The following is a 16,146-nucleotide window of genomic DNA, read 5'->3' as shown; positions in this document are numbered from 1 at the left end:
AGCAGAGACATTTTGGATAGTATTACTTAATTTCATCGCATTTTCCTAATGCCCATAGAAGGGTTTTAGCACAGTTTGGTGTCATGAGTGAGTGTATGGAAACATGAAACTAGATACCTGAATTAAAGGACAACCTTACATACTGAAGTACAACAATAAGTGATCAAATATGGGATCTGGACAATAGCACAGACCTAACACTGAAAGCAGTAGGCTCCTAAACACAAGAACAAGAGCTCTTGAAGATAAAATTCCTCCAGTTCTCAACTTGCTTTATTTTCCACAGTGGCCAGCACTTTTCATACTATCACTCCTGCAGGGCTGAAGGCTGGATGTGACTCCCACCAAAATCACTGCTTCATGACCATCACTCAGGAGACACGAGGAATGCCCTTCCCTTGGAATGAGCCACTGCCTCCGCGAGGATCCCACTCTTGGCTAGCTCAGGGAATGAGCTCAAATCTCCTGTGCTTTGCTGCCAGGGACCACCAGGACAGCTCTGATTTATAGCTTTTTCTTTGCAGTTTTATGATACAAGAATGTTCACTTGTAATTACAACAGCATTTTCTTGGCTCCCTGCCTTCACTTGGTTATGCACAACACCCTATCCTTCACTCCAGCCTTTTTATGTCAAGACCCAAAATTTGAGAAGAAAAGTACATCAGAACTATTACAAAGATGCTGCAGATCTTGCTGCTCCTCAAAGAGGGAACTCGTACATATTTGCTGGGGGGCACACGTTACCAGCTGGATAGGACACTGAACTAGGAGTCAGGAGGAGAGCTGGTCAAAATTCTTTCTCAGAAAAACACTAAATCAAGAACCAAACCTTTTTATGAGAATATGACAGTTTTGAGAAAAGGTTTTCTAGGTCTAGGATAGACTCTCCAGTCAAAATATCACAGACAAGACCCATACATAACCACTGGGCTAATGACTATGCTTGGTGTGGCACATGTTGTTTCTTCTGTGTGAAAAAATTTCAAGAGGTCTCTGGTTCATTGCATTGTGAATGAAAATACTTGAACTCTTGATATGTTTTGTGGGATAAAAAAATCTGTTTCATTCAAAAGACAGTGACTCTGCCACTAATCTGCTGTGTGACTTTGGAGAACCACTTTACCTTAGTATTTTTCAGACATATACTTAGCTCCTGACTTTGAGATCATCAAGCAGTACATTTCCATCACTTGTGGTGTAAATTTGATTTTGTCATTTTCAGTAGAGGCATACGCTTCTTCAGAGGAAATTCCAGCTATTTTAGATACCATTTAATAGTTAACTGTCAAACAATTTCCAAGTCTTTTAAACAAAGAATACTTCTGTGCCAGCTTAATTTATAGAGCCATATATGTCCCCTTTAAAGTGGCTGTGATTAAGAAGAAACACTAAGCTAAGTTTTTTCTACTAAATGAGAAAAGTTTAAAGCCAATAAACTGTATCTAGGATTTTAGCTGGGAGATGAAATAAAGGGCACATTTGTTCCTGGTCACTGAATTTTTAACCTGGGTCTGTTGCTCCTGCTGTTAAGCTCCTATACATTCCTTACTAGCCCATAGCATCCAGCAATTTCAGCTCTCAGTGTTTGGAATTAGACATGAACTGCAAAATAAAACCATTTTTTGGGGAGAGCTAGTGTATGGTGATTGCCACATACTCTGACAGAAGGTGGTTGCTGAAAAGGTTAATTTTTAAATAGAGGACTTCCACAGTTTTTTTTAAATTTTAGATTAGATGTATAAATTCCAACTTACCATTTGGATCTGAGGATTCTGACAATATCTGGAAAACCTGGAAGATGCTGCTGAATCTGGTGGAAAAAAATGCAAGCTGTACTTTGTCTAGCCCCTTAGTACAGGAGAGGTGAGGTTGAGCCTTATGCTTGGACTCAACTTTCTATATCTCAGGTATGAGAATACCTGTCAAGTGCCCCAAAGTTTGCCTTTATTATATAGCAAGCAGGAGAGAAAAAACCCTGGTTTTCTAGCAACAAAAGAAAGCTGTACTATTTCTGTCCACCCTACCCCTTTTCAAACTTATATTCATATTTTTAATATTTTTTAAAGTAAAATATTTTCATTTTTATTTCTTTTAATTTTTTTTTTAAGTAAAATATTTTAACCTTTTTGCAATACAGAAGCAGTACCATGACTTCATTGCTTCTCCTTTTACCTCAAAATTCCGTGAGGGTATTTGGGTATTTCCTAAAGATGAAATAAAAAACTAATCTGCCTTCAGCGACTCATCACTACAGCGATCAAGTTAAATGACAGCATTGCAGAAAACTCTTGTAATACATATTTTTCCCCTGCCTAGTCCAGTGCTATTTTACATACAAATTCAACCATTTCTTTAGCAAATGCATCTTGAGGTGAAGCATTAGTCTTAAGATTGGTACCAGCTACCTTTCTTTTTATTTTGTGAAGTGGCAGGTGTACTTTTTATTGGATTATTTTATATTTTCTATTGCTTGCAGCTCCCCTTTTTAATGGAAAGGCCAAATCTACCCTCAGATTCAGCTTCTACTGCTGTTTGTATGTTGATTTAAGTGGAAACTGGCTGCGCACACCTGGATTTGCTCTACGGTCATTATCTCCTACTTCTGGCTGCTACTGCAACACAGGTAGAAAGATAAAAAGCAGACTAACCATGGGGGATGGATCAGGCACTTTCAGCCATTTCCATGAATGCTGTCCTATGGGCTTCTCTGGTAAGAATGGTATACATCACGTACTGTGTAGCTCAAAAAGTGCTTCAAGAGAGACGTTAACAAGCAGGAACAAGATTTCCTCAAGAACTCTGACTTCTTAAATTCAGCAACCTTTCCAACTGGCAGCTCAGCAATGCAGATTAGACACTCCTTGACTCTGATTAACTGACCTCTGCAACTACGGACCTGCTTTTCCTCCATTTACAGTTACAGTCAAAAATATAGATATATGTCCAACAACTTTACTGAACAGCTGGCTTTTAGTCTGGAAGATCTGCTAACGGCTATTTTATCATTTCATCCTAGCATCTATTATTAAAACCCATTAACCACAGCTGTCAAAAAGAGCTTATTCAAACCCCTGCTAGTTACAAAATAACCTGTCAGGGTTAGATTCAATAAAGAATTCAGGTGCTTACAAATTAGGCACTGTAAGAGCGAACTTTTAAATAGCATATCCCTGGAATAAAATCAAAGGTATTAAGTTAAGTACTCAGTTTCTTTATTCGGTGTTACGAGGAGAGACAGGTTTCTCTGAAGAACAACCCAAGAAAGCTACATGCTGAGTATGGAGCTACCTGCAGGCAATGAGGTCTCCAAGCCCAGAGGTGAACTCCTGCTCCTCTCTGGAGTTCAGCTGCAAAGCCAGGACCACAGGCAGAGGACCTGGAAGCTTGGTCAGCTAATGTCTACAGATGCACAGCCCTCTCCTCAAGACAGCTGGCTCTTCCAGCTCTTCAACCGGTCTGAGCAGAGCTCACTGTTTTCACTAACATGACCACCAGAGAAGTGGGTGGAAGTGAGGCTCCTCTTTTTTGTCAATGGCATGGTTGTGAGAACACTTGTCCAGAGTATGAGACACAGATTTTAGGTTTGACGTAGCTTTAGCTCAACAAACCACATATCCCACCTCCTAGGTGACAATCTAACCTCCAGGATCATTGATAGGGAAGATTCAGCTGTTGCAGAAAAAATAACTCAACATTCATGGTTCAAAGAAACAATAGTGCAAGGAAGAGCCTGACTCCATAGGCTAATGATCACAGCAGTTACTGAGCTATCCTGAGGATCATCCCATGCTCCCTAGTTAACTTCTGCTCTTTATCTAATTGATTCTATAACACTAAGTTCAGAAGTGATGAAAGCAGGAACTGCAATCCAGTACTTCTGCTTTTCAGTGGCTTCTTTAACGGGTAGGATGCAATAATATTCCTTCTCATGCTTTGTGCAATCCTGAGTATTTTAAGTTTTTGTTATACAGCAGCTCTGGTTATCTGGGAAGGTAGATAAATAGCTGTACTTGCATTTAGACAGTCTCCTGTGACATGTCATTATGAATACCTTTAGGCTGTAGAAGGAACAGGGTCTGAGTTCACATTTCCTGAGTAAGTCTATGTTACTGTGTAAAGCACAGAAACCACTAGCAACTGTTCCAACCACAGCTAAGAAGAAAAGCCTTCAGGATGCTGTTTTATCTAATATTTTTCTGTATGTTAATTAATATACAGCTCTATCTTAATAAAAGATTTTATTAAGATAAATAATAATAATCCTTCACTACTCAAACTCTCTTTGTGTAAATGATTCCCATAAGCCTGCTCATGTATGGAAACCCTATGAGAGGTTTTCCAGGATCAGGCTAAAAGCAGTTTTACTCTGCCATGACAGAGTAAAATTAAGTTACTTAAAATCAACACACTCACAATAAAAGCAGGAATACTAATGTAACTTAAATGGCAGTAGAGAGAGACTAAAACATTATGCCCAGTCTCAGTTAGCTCTAAGAATTTAATACTTTTAGCTGCCACATAAACAATACAATCATAGCATGAAAGAAACACTAGCTTTTTAAGGCTTCTACCAAAAGCGGAGAAAATACACTCATAACAATGCATATTATACAGTAATATTCTTCAAGCACAAATAAGACCTAACTGAAACCATGCTTGAGATAACTGTCATGTTATCAAGTTACAATAAAGAGAAGAGGAGATCAGACTTATTAGTTCCTTCACAATGAAATCAGTATAAACAAATCATATAATGTTTGGACACCAAACTCCTGAAACAAAGAAACCTAGAAAATCTCTTAAAACCACCCACAGACTCTGCATGCTGGTCTGTGATTATACAACTGGAGAAGATCATCCAAACTGCGATGTAAACCAATGTCAGTCTGCAAATGATAGTACCACAATGGTTCTAACAAAAAATAAAGCAAGTCCTTGGAACAGCTATCAGTAAGGAATACTTTCATGTTTATCTATCTAACCATTTTCCCCATAAATGAGGAATACTTTTTTTAAAACTTAGAGAAAGAAGACAACTTATTAGCCCCATACACTGAGAATAATAACTCTCCTGTGTGTCTCTACCAAACTGCAACACACATCCAGCTAAACAAAAATGAGCCTGGGACCAACAGTAAAAGAGAATGTTTCCTAATGCAACCCAGTGCCCATTGCATTTCAACCTGCCTCTCTATGAAACCCATTTTGTCCTCGTTATTTGTTACATGGGAATATTCACCCTCATTTTTAGAAATATGTATGCCAAACAGCATATCTCTTTCTCCTCTGGACTACACACACAAAGAGAAGATGAAATGCTGAAAACCTTTCAATTGTTTCAGAAAAACACAGTGTTTCTGTAGACCATATTTCTACCTCAGAACGGTAGTTCTTCTCCTTGTCTGGCAGCCAGAAGCAAATTATTCTAGATCTGAAAAAATATGTGCTTGCCTAGAAGAGACATGAAAGAGTATGGCCAGTTCTCTGTCTACAGATACCACCTTGAAAGTGTAAACAGCTGTGTACTTCTTAGGTGAGGCTTCACGAGATGCAAGACACACAATACTAAGGATGCTAAAGCAGTGGACTAACCCAGTTGCCCTGAAGGAGGGGTCTATGATCTACCCATCTTTTGGCCTGTCTCTACACAATTTAAGATCCTATAAGGCTGAAAAATGTTTTACTCAAATAAGAAGTTAATGATATGATACAAGCACCTTCCCTTTTGCAAATGCTGTGAAAAGCAATGGCATTTCTTTCTAGCTAGCCATAGAGGAATTTGATCGTTCAAACATGTATTTAGTAAAGAAACTCACTTCATTAAAATCAACTCCCCCTGCAAATTGGTTAATAATTTGTATTTCCCTGACATTAATCTCATTCTTGTCTTTAAGTCACAATTGTCTGAACTGTAACTTGGTATCAACAATGGGTATTAATCATACAAAAGAAAACAAAAGAAGCAGTAATGAACTGACAAAGCTTGTTAGTCTTCTCCAGTAAGGGTGCAACAATTAACAATACAGTGAATGAATATCAATCATTCAAATGCAGTAAAAAACCCCTCTCTATATAAATAAAAGAAATGAAGAATGGTAGCTGACAAACTCAACTATCTTGGAGAAAAAAATCTAATCATTATTACACTTAACAGACTGTGAAAGAACCCTTTATTAAGAAGATGGCAAAAAAAAAATTGTACTGAAATGAATAAATTGTCATTCTTAAGAAAGTATCTTCTGCAGTATTTATACAAAATTTCTTCCCTCTTATAGTCATATATACTTCTTATATTGCTATATTGCTAACATTCAATCTTTTCTAGGTCTTCTTTACAATATTGCACCTGGCTAAAAGCTGTGCTACCAGCATCAGTGTTACTAGCAGTTGCATGTTGAGTTAACAACGCACATGTACACGAACAGTGCTTTTCAGGAAACATAGGAAAAAAAGTTTCTAGCTGCTTTTCGTGACCACTAGCTCTTCTGTGTTTTAACTACTGTGGTGATTTCATCAAAGCTGGTCATATATGAAGAGCTAAAGTCAAATAATTTCCCCAATATTTTGATATGATTTTCAATATGCAATTTTAACTTATAATGTTTATAATTTAATATAAATTATTATGAATTCTAAAGGAAAACCACGAAAGTAAAAGAAATATTTTTAAGTTGCATGTTCAATCACAATGTAATTCCCACCCTTCACTGGGGTAGGAGCAGGAAGGAGTTTCCAATAAATTGTCAGAATCGTATGCTGATATTTTTTGTATCGCAGTTACAAGTTCACAGTGTACACTACATATTTTAACAAACAACATGCTTACTTTGCTAATAATTTCTAAAAAGGGCAAACCCCTCCTTATAACAGCTGCAGTGGCCCAGATGTCACAAAAGCAGAATGCCTTTGCTATGCAGGGGAGGGGCAGGCCTTCCCTTCGTGCAGGCACGTGGAGGTCCCAGCCAGCACCAGCCTTTCGCAAAGCACATCGTGCCCGATGGATGGGGTTTGGCCATGGGAGAGGGCAGGAGCATGTGCAGAACTGGTTTAATGAATAAAACATGAAGTGAATTTATTTGTTGCTGTACAGATGGCAAAGGAGTTTCAGACCTGGTTTGCTGAGCGGAAAACGGCAGCTCCAGCCCCGTGCGTCAGTCTCCCTGTTGCACCACAGTGCAACTGCCAGTTTTTCTGATTTGGCAACAGGATCAAGTTCTAGCCTTGAAAAATTGACTCCATAAAGAATAGGATGTGCACATGCTGACTAACAATTTACCAAGTAGTCAGTTGATAGTTTCTGATGAATAGCAAAGTTTGGCAGGCAGAGGACCTGCCCGCACTGTTTGGCTTGTGGGAAGATAACATTTTCTATTGTTGTCTCTACAAAACTCTTAATACACTGTTAGACTAAAAAAAGCAAGCAACAAAAGCACTGATTTCTGCTGGAAAACAGTGAAGCTTCTTCCTTGTAAGGCATTGTGGAAGGTCCTACCTGGTAGTGCTAGAAACTCCAGCCCTCTGCTTTCCCAGGGAAGCGGCAGCACAGAGCTCCTAGCCTCCTCCCAAGACTGTTACTGTCTCTGTCCCTCATTCATGTTTTTCACCAGTTCCCCTCAGCAGCGAAAAATCAGTCATCGTGCCCATTTCACTGTTGTGCTGTTTCGGTCTGCAGGTTGTCTTGGCTGACAGGGTGGATGCTTGCTATCCCTGGGCATCCAAAGGGCTAAGCACAGGTTCTAATGGAAATGGAAGAAACAGGTTTTTGCCTCTAACATCCCATAAAAAGAAAAGGGTAAGCGGAGGATGAGGTGAGGCTTGAGATCAGAGAGAAACTGATCTGTGATCCTCATCATGTAAATGAGGGACTTTCAGTCGTGCAGTTTTCTCTTTGGAGGATGCTACCAGGCAGGAGTAACTTGACAGCTGTGCTCTTATAATAGCCAGTTTGGATTCCTGTATACTCTTCAGTCCTGTACATTGTTGTATTTCTTTGCATTTAGATGTAGAAAACTCCATGCACCTGCATTACACAGCATTAAACCCTATATCTACTAAATGTGCCAACACAGAAGCCAGTTCAGCCGGTGAAATTATTTGATGTGGTTGCTCACTACAAAGTGTGTTAAAAGCACAAAATTCTCTCAAGCCCACCACTGCGGAAACAACCGTAGCGTTTTACTGATGTGGGCAGGACCCAAGTGAGTAAGGGCAATTTGCAGCACACTTGAAAAATAAATTATTTTTCAAACAAAGAAACAAAGTTCCTTTGTTCAGTTTTAACATGTTTCATGACTTGTATTACCCACTTCTCCCTTTCCCATTCCCAAGGAAGGTTCCATTAATCATCCCTCTAATGGAAACACTTGCGTCTGATCACTGAGCAGTGGACACAGGCATAGTCTTGGGCATGCACTGAACAAGAAGCCCAAGGGAAGCCTAGCTGAAAAGTTTGGGAAAGCAAGGATGCCTTTTTAAAATAAACTTTGGAGAGGTCAGCAGGACAGCAAGGGGTCAGCACCAGGCAGCCAGTGGGTGGATGGCACAGGAGAAAGACAACAACACTTGTCATTAATTATATCTGTTGGAATGCTACACATTTTCCCCCCAAGTGGTAGTACTCCAGACATCCAAGCACAATCTCTCCCACGTCCTACTCGACCCCAGGCAGGGCACATGCCAAGAAGCTTTCATACACTAGAAGCCAAGAAGTAGCTAATACAAGCAGAGGTTAAAGAATTTAAATTGTCCCTCCACTTTGAAACATTTTTTCTCTGGTTTAAAGCCATCCTCTCATAACTGCCTCCTCTACCAGTGAAATACATATTCTCTTAGAGCTACATATGGCTAGATTTCTGTGCCCAGTCTCGAGCTAACAAAACTCTGGCTTTCTTCAGAAAGGAATAACTACTGGGAACTGGACTGCTCAGAACAAGAATTCTACTCCTAAAATTGATCCTGCAAGATCCTAATACCATGTACCACTTACCCGGGTCTAGATCTATCTGATCTGCAAAGGTGTTCTCTCCCATAAACTTTTTTTGCAAAATGTCTGCAAATGCCAGAGAGCATCACCAGAGTGATGCTCTTGCAAAACTTTGAACTATCCCTATTTATAAAGCTAATTGTTTCATAACCAGTAGTATCTTTTATTTTAATAAAATCCCCAATAAATTGCTGATTGGAGAAAAAATAGCAGGCTACTAAATCATGGATGGATCCATTCTCACTTAACCCTGAACTTGCCAAGGACATAGTCAAAGTTCATTGTCTATTGTGAGCAGAAGGAGACAGGTATCTCTGGAGCATGATTTATCCTACCCTAAATAGATAGGTGGGAGGAATCAATCTCTGGAAATGCTTCTCTCTGTACTTTCACTATAGATAAACTCATAAAACTAGCCCAACCTAGAAGCATTTTAGGTGTCTAAAAGGTATGCCAGATGTTTAAGTGACTATATAGTTTATGAGGAAGATTTGGGTATTAGAACTCCAGCATAGTAGTTATAAATCATAGTAGTTATAAATCATGGAATGATTTTACCTGTCCATGTTGTGAAAATTTCTGCCCATTTCTGCAGAATGGCCTGAGATGTCTTAAAATAGGCTTGTGGGGCTCTTTAGTGTATATGGAACAAAAAAGCAGAATCGGGGCCAGGGGGTGGGGGCAGGTCATGCTGGAGGAGAGTGGGATGTCCCCTGTACGCTGCAGAACCCCGTTTTGCACTAATGGAACTAGACAGACATAACAACTGGAGCAAGATCAATCTGGATATGCTAAGCCTTGTTAATGGGTTCTGATTATTAAGTGGGGAAGAAAATAAAAGCCTGCACTGGGGCCACTGAAAAACACTGCACTGCTCTGTGGCTTAAGGAAAAGGCAGGGAAACCCCCTACCCTAAATCCATCTCTTTAAGATTGCAGTAGAAAATAATGTATCTTTTTGTAGAGAACAAGGAGATCTTTAGAAAGAGAGAACTCCTCCAGTAGATAAAAAACCAGACCATGGCTGTGTTTTCATTTGAATGATGCATCCAATAGGGAATATTCAAACTGAGTGTTACTGTCTGCCAGTTCAAGATCCAAGATGGGCTTTGAACCCACAGCTTCAGAGCCCAGGTTAAGTCACCAAATGTTTTTGAGAGCTTTTATTTAACTTTTTCTCTGTAGTTCTCAAGTTTTCATACAGTTATAAAACATGGGCAAAAATAGGCTAACTCCACAAACAGAAAAATATTGTGGAAGGAAACATACGCTGTGGTAAGGCGCAGTATCCACAGGAAAGTATTAATCATTTTTTTTTACTGAGAAGAGGAAAAACTACCCAATGCTGAAAAAGTAGTAGCAGTGTAAAAGTAACTTGTTAGACGGATAAAGTGAGACCCACAGTGTTTGGCATTTGGAGGTCCATTCTTCAATCCCAGCACTGAATAAGAGAGGTAAGAATAGAGACTAAGTTACATATAAGAATTTAAAAAGCAACCCTTCCTGCCTTCCCCTCAGAAAACAACAGCAAACACACCAAATAATGAGCCTAGTTATGTTGATTTAAACCATTTGCAAAACTGCAGTTCTGAGTTGTGCTTGTATTAACCAGAGACCGGATGCCAGGCTTCCTTTCCTATTTCAAGAAATTCATCATAGCAGAAATTGCTTCTACAGGAGATGGAGAGACAGGCCTAAAATGCAATGCAAACATAATGAATTCACTACTCAAAACCCCAAGAAGAAGTGAAAAAGAGACCTGACAGAATCATCAGTTTCAAAAAGAAGCACCCTCAGGTAGCAGAATTCATTCCTCAGATTTCATCTGAGACCTCATTATGAAAGCAAGTTGGCATCACAGCCCAGTACAGTTCCTTCAGTTTAGCTCCTCTCCCTCTCTGAAAATATGCATTGATTTTCCTGGTCTGTGCTACTTGGACCAGCGATGAAAGTTACGGGTTAGTAAGATTTCTGTTCCACAGTTATACACTACATCATAGATTCATCAATTCATAAAGCCAGAAGGGAACCTGAGTTGGTCTAGTCTGTCCTCCTGTATGTCCTACTATGATAGTGCTGTCCTTGTGTGTTGACCAGAGAAATCCTATCCTGCTCCACAGAATGTTAGAGACATTTAGCAGCTTCGTTCCATGGGTAAGCATTTTTCTGCTCAGAACTCATTCTTTGTCATCTGAATTTGCATACCTTCAGATTTTTGCTATTGGTTCTTATTATGCCCTTCTCAGCTAGATTGAAGAGTCGCTTAGGAACCAACAATTTTTTCTTCATGAGTACTTTGACAGAGTCAAGTCAGCTTCCAGTTTTTTCCTTTAGACATTACACCAAACAAGCTTTCAAGTCTCTCACCAGAAGGCATTTGCCCCCACTTCCTCCAGCAAATACTTTTTTGTGGCTGTTTTCTGAACTTACCTCAGTGTTTCCATATCCCTTTAAAAATGCTGACATCAGGACTAGATGAATTCTTCCAGCATCAGCTTGACCAATGCCATATACAAGGATATACCTTGTAACTCCCTATTACCTGTGACATTAATGGTCAAGTACTGTAATGGGAACTCTCATGCAGTTGCCCATCTTGTATGACCCCTGATCAGTTACTTTTAGGCTAAAATTCTCTGTTCAGTTAGTATGGCTTTGATCCCTAGTTGCTTGATGAATAATTGTGCATTTAGCTGTGTCAGGATGGACTTTGTTGAATCAGCTAGGCTTACCGCATTGTATTCTGCAACTTAACCACAATTTAACACTCTGCTGGTCTTTGTGCTATCAGCAAACATTACCGAGAGATGATTTTATGCTTACTTCCAGACCACTGATGAACATACTGCATATAACTCAAGACTGAAAATTAAAACTGAATTTTGAAGTGTTTATTTCTGTATAGTGTAGAGAAAGAGCAATAGAGACTATTGTGTACTGGAACAGATTTCTCAGGATAACTCAGGAAATGTTGTATATATAACAAAAATAAAAGGTCAGGTCACATTTTCTGCCCTAGTCTCCAGTTTTGTGTAAACTAATGATAGAATTGAAATAGAGATGTTTATATGTGCCAGGAAGACACTGCAGGTCAAGCTACCTGATTTCTGTGCAGATTACGTAAGTGGACCCTCCTTATTGAGCCTAATACATGGCATGCTCAAAATCCATGGCCTTCTCACACTTCTTTGGCAGATTAGGCTTAAGGAATACATATGAGATCAAAGTCTTGAACAGTGTGCATTAGTCTGCTGCATTCTCAACAGGGTTAACAAAAGAGAAAAGAAAAAAAAGGGATACCTAGCCCACACCTTTGTTATAATGTGAGAATAAAGTTAAATATTGCTAGCAGTGTAAACTATCAAACCGGGAACTTTCAGCACTATACACCTTGTTAACACAGAATACCATATTCTGCTGAATTGAAGTGTTTCAAAGTGTCCCAAGAGATCATGCCTACTTGTGGTGGGTTGACTCTGCCTGGCAGCTAAGCCCCCACCCAGCTGCTCCCTCACTCCCCCTCAGCTGGATGGGGGAGAGAATTGGAATGGCAAAGTCAGAAAAACTCACGGGTTAATAAAGACAGTTTCATAAGTGAAGAAAAAGGAGATAAAACCAAGTGATGCAAAGGCAATCACTCACCACCTCCCACCAGCAGACCGATGCTCAGCCACTCTCCAAGTGATGGTTACCTTGGAAAAACTCCAACCCCAGCTTTATTGCTGAACATGATGTTATATGGCATGGAATATCTCCTTGGCCAGTTAGGCTCAGCTGTCCCAGCTGTGTCCCCTCCCAACCTCTTGCCCACCCCAGCTTGCTTGCATTGGGACAGAGTGAGAAAAAGAGAAGGACTTGACCCTGTGCAAGCACTATTCAGCAACAGCTAAAACAGTGATGTGTTAGCAACACTGATTTTGTCATAAATCTAAATTGTAGCATCACACAGACTGCTATGAAGAAAATTAACTCCATCCCAGCCAGACCCAGTGTACTACTGGGCAACAATGGAGCGATAACAGGTACTGAATTCAGATTATGAAAGCAAGTGGTCAGATTGCTAACAGCTCTGCTCTAGCCCAAGTGGGTGTTTACCTTATTTGGCCATAGAGTATATAAAGTCGTAAACAGCTGTATATCCTGAATTCAACAGCCTAAAACTGTAGATTGTTATAACAGAGATATGGATGCCCACCTCCTCTAAATAATACTGTGTTTCTTTCAAGAAAATGAAAGATATCTCTATAATAAACAATTGGACTCTTTCCACACGAGACAAAGTCTTTCTTAAAACATGAGTTGTGCTTCACTGAACTTGTACTGCTTTTTTTAAAAAGAGTTTTTTATATGAAACTGATTTGTCTTTATTGCTTTGCAGTCTTAAACTTCATGGTCTGCTTGCTTTAGTATTCGAAAATCAATTATTTCAAAGTATTAATGTTATGAAGAGTTAGTTGCACAGATTACCCTAAAAAAGATTGTTCAAAACATTCAAACTGCTTGAAATTATTTAGGGTGGCCTGACTTAGATGTAAAAACAATGACTATCCTTACATCTTACTCTTTTATTAGCTTACCAGCTCATTTTAATTCTCAAAACTCACATACTTATATATTACTCACTGTATAGTAGCAGCCTGCATTGTCTCAATGACAGGATATTAAATACCCTGCACTCTGTTTCCATTTAGTGTAGAAAGGAATCTCTGTCTGTTGCATCCAGAAATGGAATTAAGTTATCAGAGAATATGGATTTCAACACTGAGAAATGTTGTGGCTTTGATGAGAAATGTAATTGTGAAATAAAGTTAAAATAAAAATAAGATAGAATGTCATCTATTAATTTCAAATAGAGTATTAGAAATATGAGACAAAATTAAGTTCTGAAAATTCAGGTTTCTGCATCATCCTCACTCAACTGTGATGTTATTACTGGCCAAAACCACTTGGTTTTGTTCCCATAGCTTAGCTAAAAGTTTATTTGTTGATATATGATCCCAGAAAAATCATTCTCTGAGTTGGGATGGGAAAACAGTTTAGACATCCAGCCCTTCCTCTGGAAAGGTTTTCTAAAGGCTCCATTGCTTTGGTCAGACTTTTGTGTCTGGGCTCATAATCTGAGAAGAGCAAAGCCATGAATCCCCCAAAGTTATTATTTTATATAAAAAGTGACCTGTTCTCAGGCTGTTATTCCAACCAGGGAGGCTGGCAAGAGAGATGAAGGTTATACCTACCTATAGTATAATAGGCTCTTCCCACTAAGCTCCTGAAAGCTGAAACACTGTGGATTTTCTATCTTATAAATATCCAATTTAAGAAGAAAAAAGGATCAGGTAATCCATGAATTTAAGTGATATTGGGATCCCATTATGAGCAGAAACCTTTGGACCTTTCTAAGTTTTGCATTCCATTGCCTGAAGCGTTTCCTTGAATTATTTCTTGCAGAGTTCAGCATGTTGAACAATGGGATCTGAAGTTTGGAGAAGAAAGATTTGGATACACCGGAATTATTTGAGACGTTAACACCAGGCGGGAGAATGACCATGGTCCGCACACTTTCAGCGCTCTTCAGGGCCAGTTCCAGCATATTTCACTCACCTTGGTGACTGTTCCCAGGGTCTGCACTGGAGCAGTTCCCGGGGTGCATACAGTGAACGCCGCAGCAGCAGGTACCCGCTGCCTGCTCCGGGGGCCTCACTGCAACGCCTCTCCCAACCCATGCACTTGGATTTTGTCCAGGGAAAGTCAGGATGGAGAGAAGGCAGGAAGAAGGGCTGATGGGCCCTTGCTTCTTGTCCCTGTATGAGTCTGGGAGATAGCCAGAGTGTACACCAGCCTCACGAGCTCTAAAGCTCAGCAGTGATTTTCTAAATAGTGAGCTCAAATATTTTTGCCGGTAGTTATATCAAATAGATCAGAAAGCTGGAGAAAGTAGGTGGTAGGGCATCTTATTAATCTGACCGCACAGATTGAAAATTATATTATTTTGAATTTTGCTCTTTTCTAGACTTGCAGAAACAGGATATCCTGAATCCAAGGTTTCCACACACGAAAAAACATCAAATCACATTACAAATATTCAGGCAAAGGAGCTCTGTCTTATGACAAGTCATATTCAATTCTCATTATTATTTATCAACAGCGTCCATCCTCAATGAGAAATTTTTAATTCCTTGTTAAGTTTGAAGGTTTTGAAAAGTGGCTTTGTGTTCTTCCATTTAATATTAAATCTGGTTTTCCTTTTTTTTTTTTTTTTTTCCTGAGGAAAGAAACACCACTTCTTTACATTCTCTTGAAATATTTTTTTCTCACTGGTTCAGATGAAACTTCACCACTTCTGATGAAGGAGGAAGTGGAGATGCCAACATTTGACGCTGATTCAGAGGCACCCACCACATGTTGTAAAAGCTGCTGCCTAAAAGGGATTATGTGTTCCTTGAACTATTACACACTTAAGGAGATATGAATAAACTTCCAAATTCCAAAATGATTAAAAAAATAGAAATACTCCCATAGAAAACTAAAAAAAAGAGAACCAAAAAGAAAGTTGATGAAATGGAACCAATTCATGCCAAATTTTGCCAACACATTTTATATGAATAAGATGTCAGATGTCCTGGAGTTATTTATACAACTAGTCTACAAACAAGAACTGTCAGTACCAGAAAAAAATGGCTTTCATCTGCTTATTTTTCAGTTCCAGAACATTTACAAACCTGTAGCAAAGAATAGTCCAAAAAGACCGTCGTGCTCAGTAGATTATACATTGAAGAATCAGAAGACTGGTTTGTTCTGCTATAATTTAGAGCAGCATTGAGGCTGATTAAGTCATGCTAGAGACTGTACAGACCATACATGATGTGCAGTCTTCTTTGACCCCATCCTCTAGATCCTAGTTCAGAGGGTGAAAAACATCTGAAAGGAGACCAACTTTTCAGAGGTTTCTTAGGCAGATATGGTCTATTACATAGGTGTGATGATCAGTTTTTGCTGAAGCTAGTTTCACTGTCACTAGTCTCAGTCACCTCTTTGAAAAACATTTAATAGCTTCAGGCCACTATTCAGTTTTTGGTAAGTGTAAATTATTATCTCCTTGCTTTGAAAGGTTCAGATAGAAAGAAAAGAAAAGTTAGACCCTTAACTTCACTAGTTCTTGGCATTTA

At 39.2% G+C, this 16,146-nt stretch overlaps 1 protein-coding gene across 5 annotated transcripts in view; it reads right to left on the bottom strand.

The window, feature by feature from the left end:
• The window catches only part of STAU2 (staufen double-stranded RNA binding protein 2), a 176,565-nt gene that overhangs the window by 13,053 nt on the left and 147,366 nt on the right, over positions 1-16,146 (bottom strand). For 2 of the 5 annotated variants that reach the window (XR_003922902.1, XM_030010783.1), the window contains exon 14: positions 1,756-1,811. The exons of the other annotated variants lie outside the window; for them this stretch is intronic. Coding sequence is in view for 1 of the 2 variants with exons in the window: in XM_030010783.1 (XP_029866643.1) it covers positions 1,756-1,811 (56 nt within the window). In the remaining variant the exon portion in view is untranslated. The remainder of the gene's footprint in view (positions 1-1,755; positions 1,812-16,146) is intronic. 5 annotated transcript variants of the gene reach the window in all.

This window comes from Aquila chrysaetos, chromosome 4 (assembly GCF_900496995.4).
Source record: "Aquila chrysaetos chrysaetos chromosome 4, bAquChr1.4, whole genome shotgun sequence".
Lineage (NCBI taxonomy): Eukaryota > Metazoa > Chordata > Aves > Accipitriformes > Accipitridae > Aquila > Aquila chrysaetos.
The sequence above is the reverse complement of the archived record's forward strand: the minus strand, read 5'-3'. Positions and strand labels throughout refer to the sequence as shown.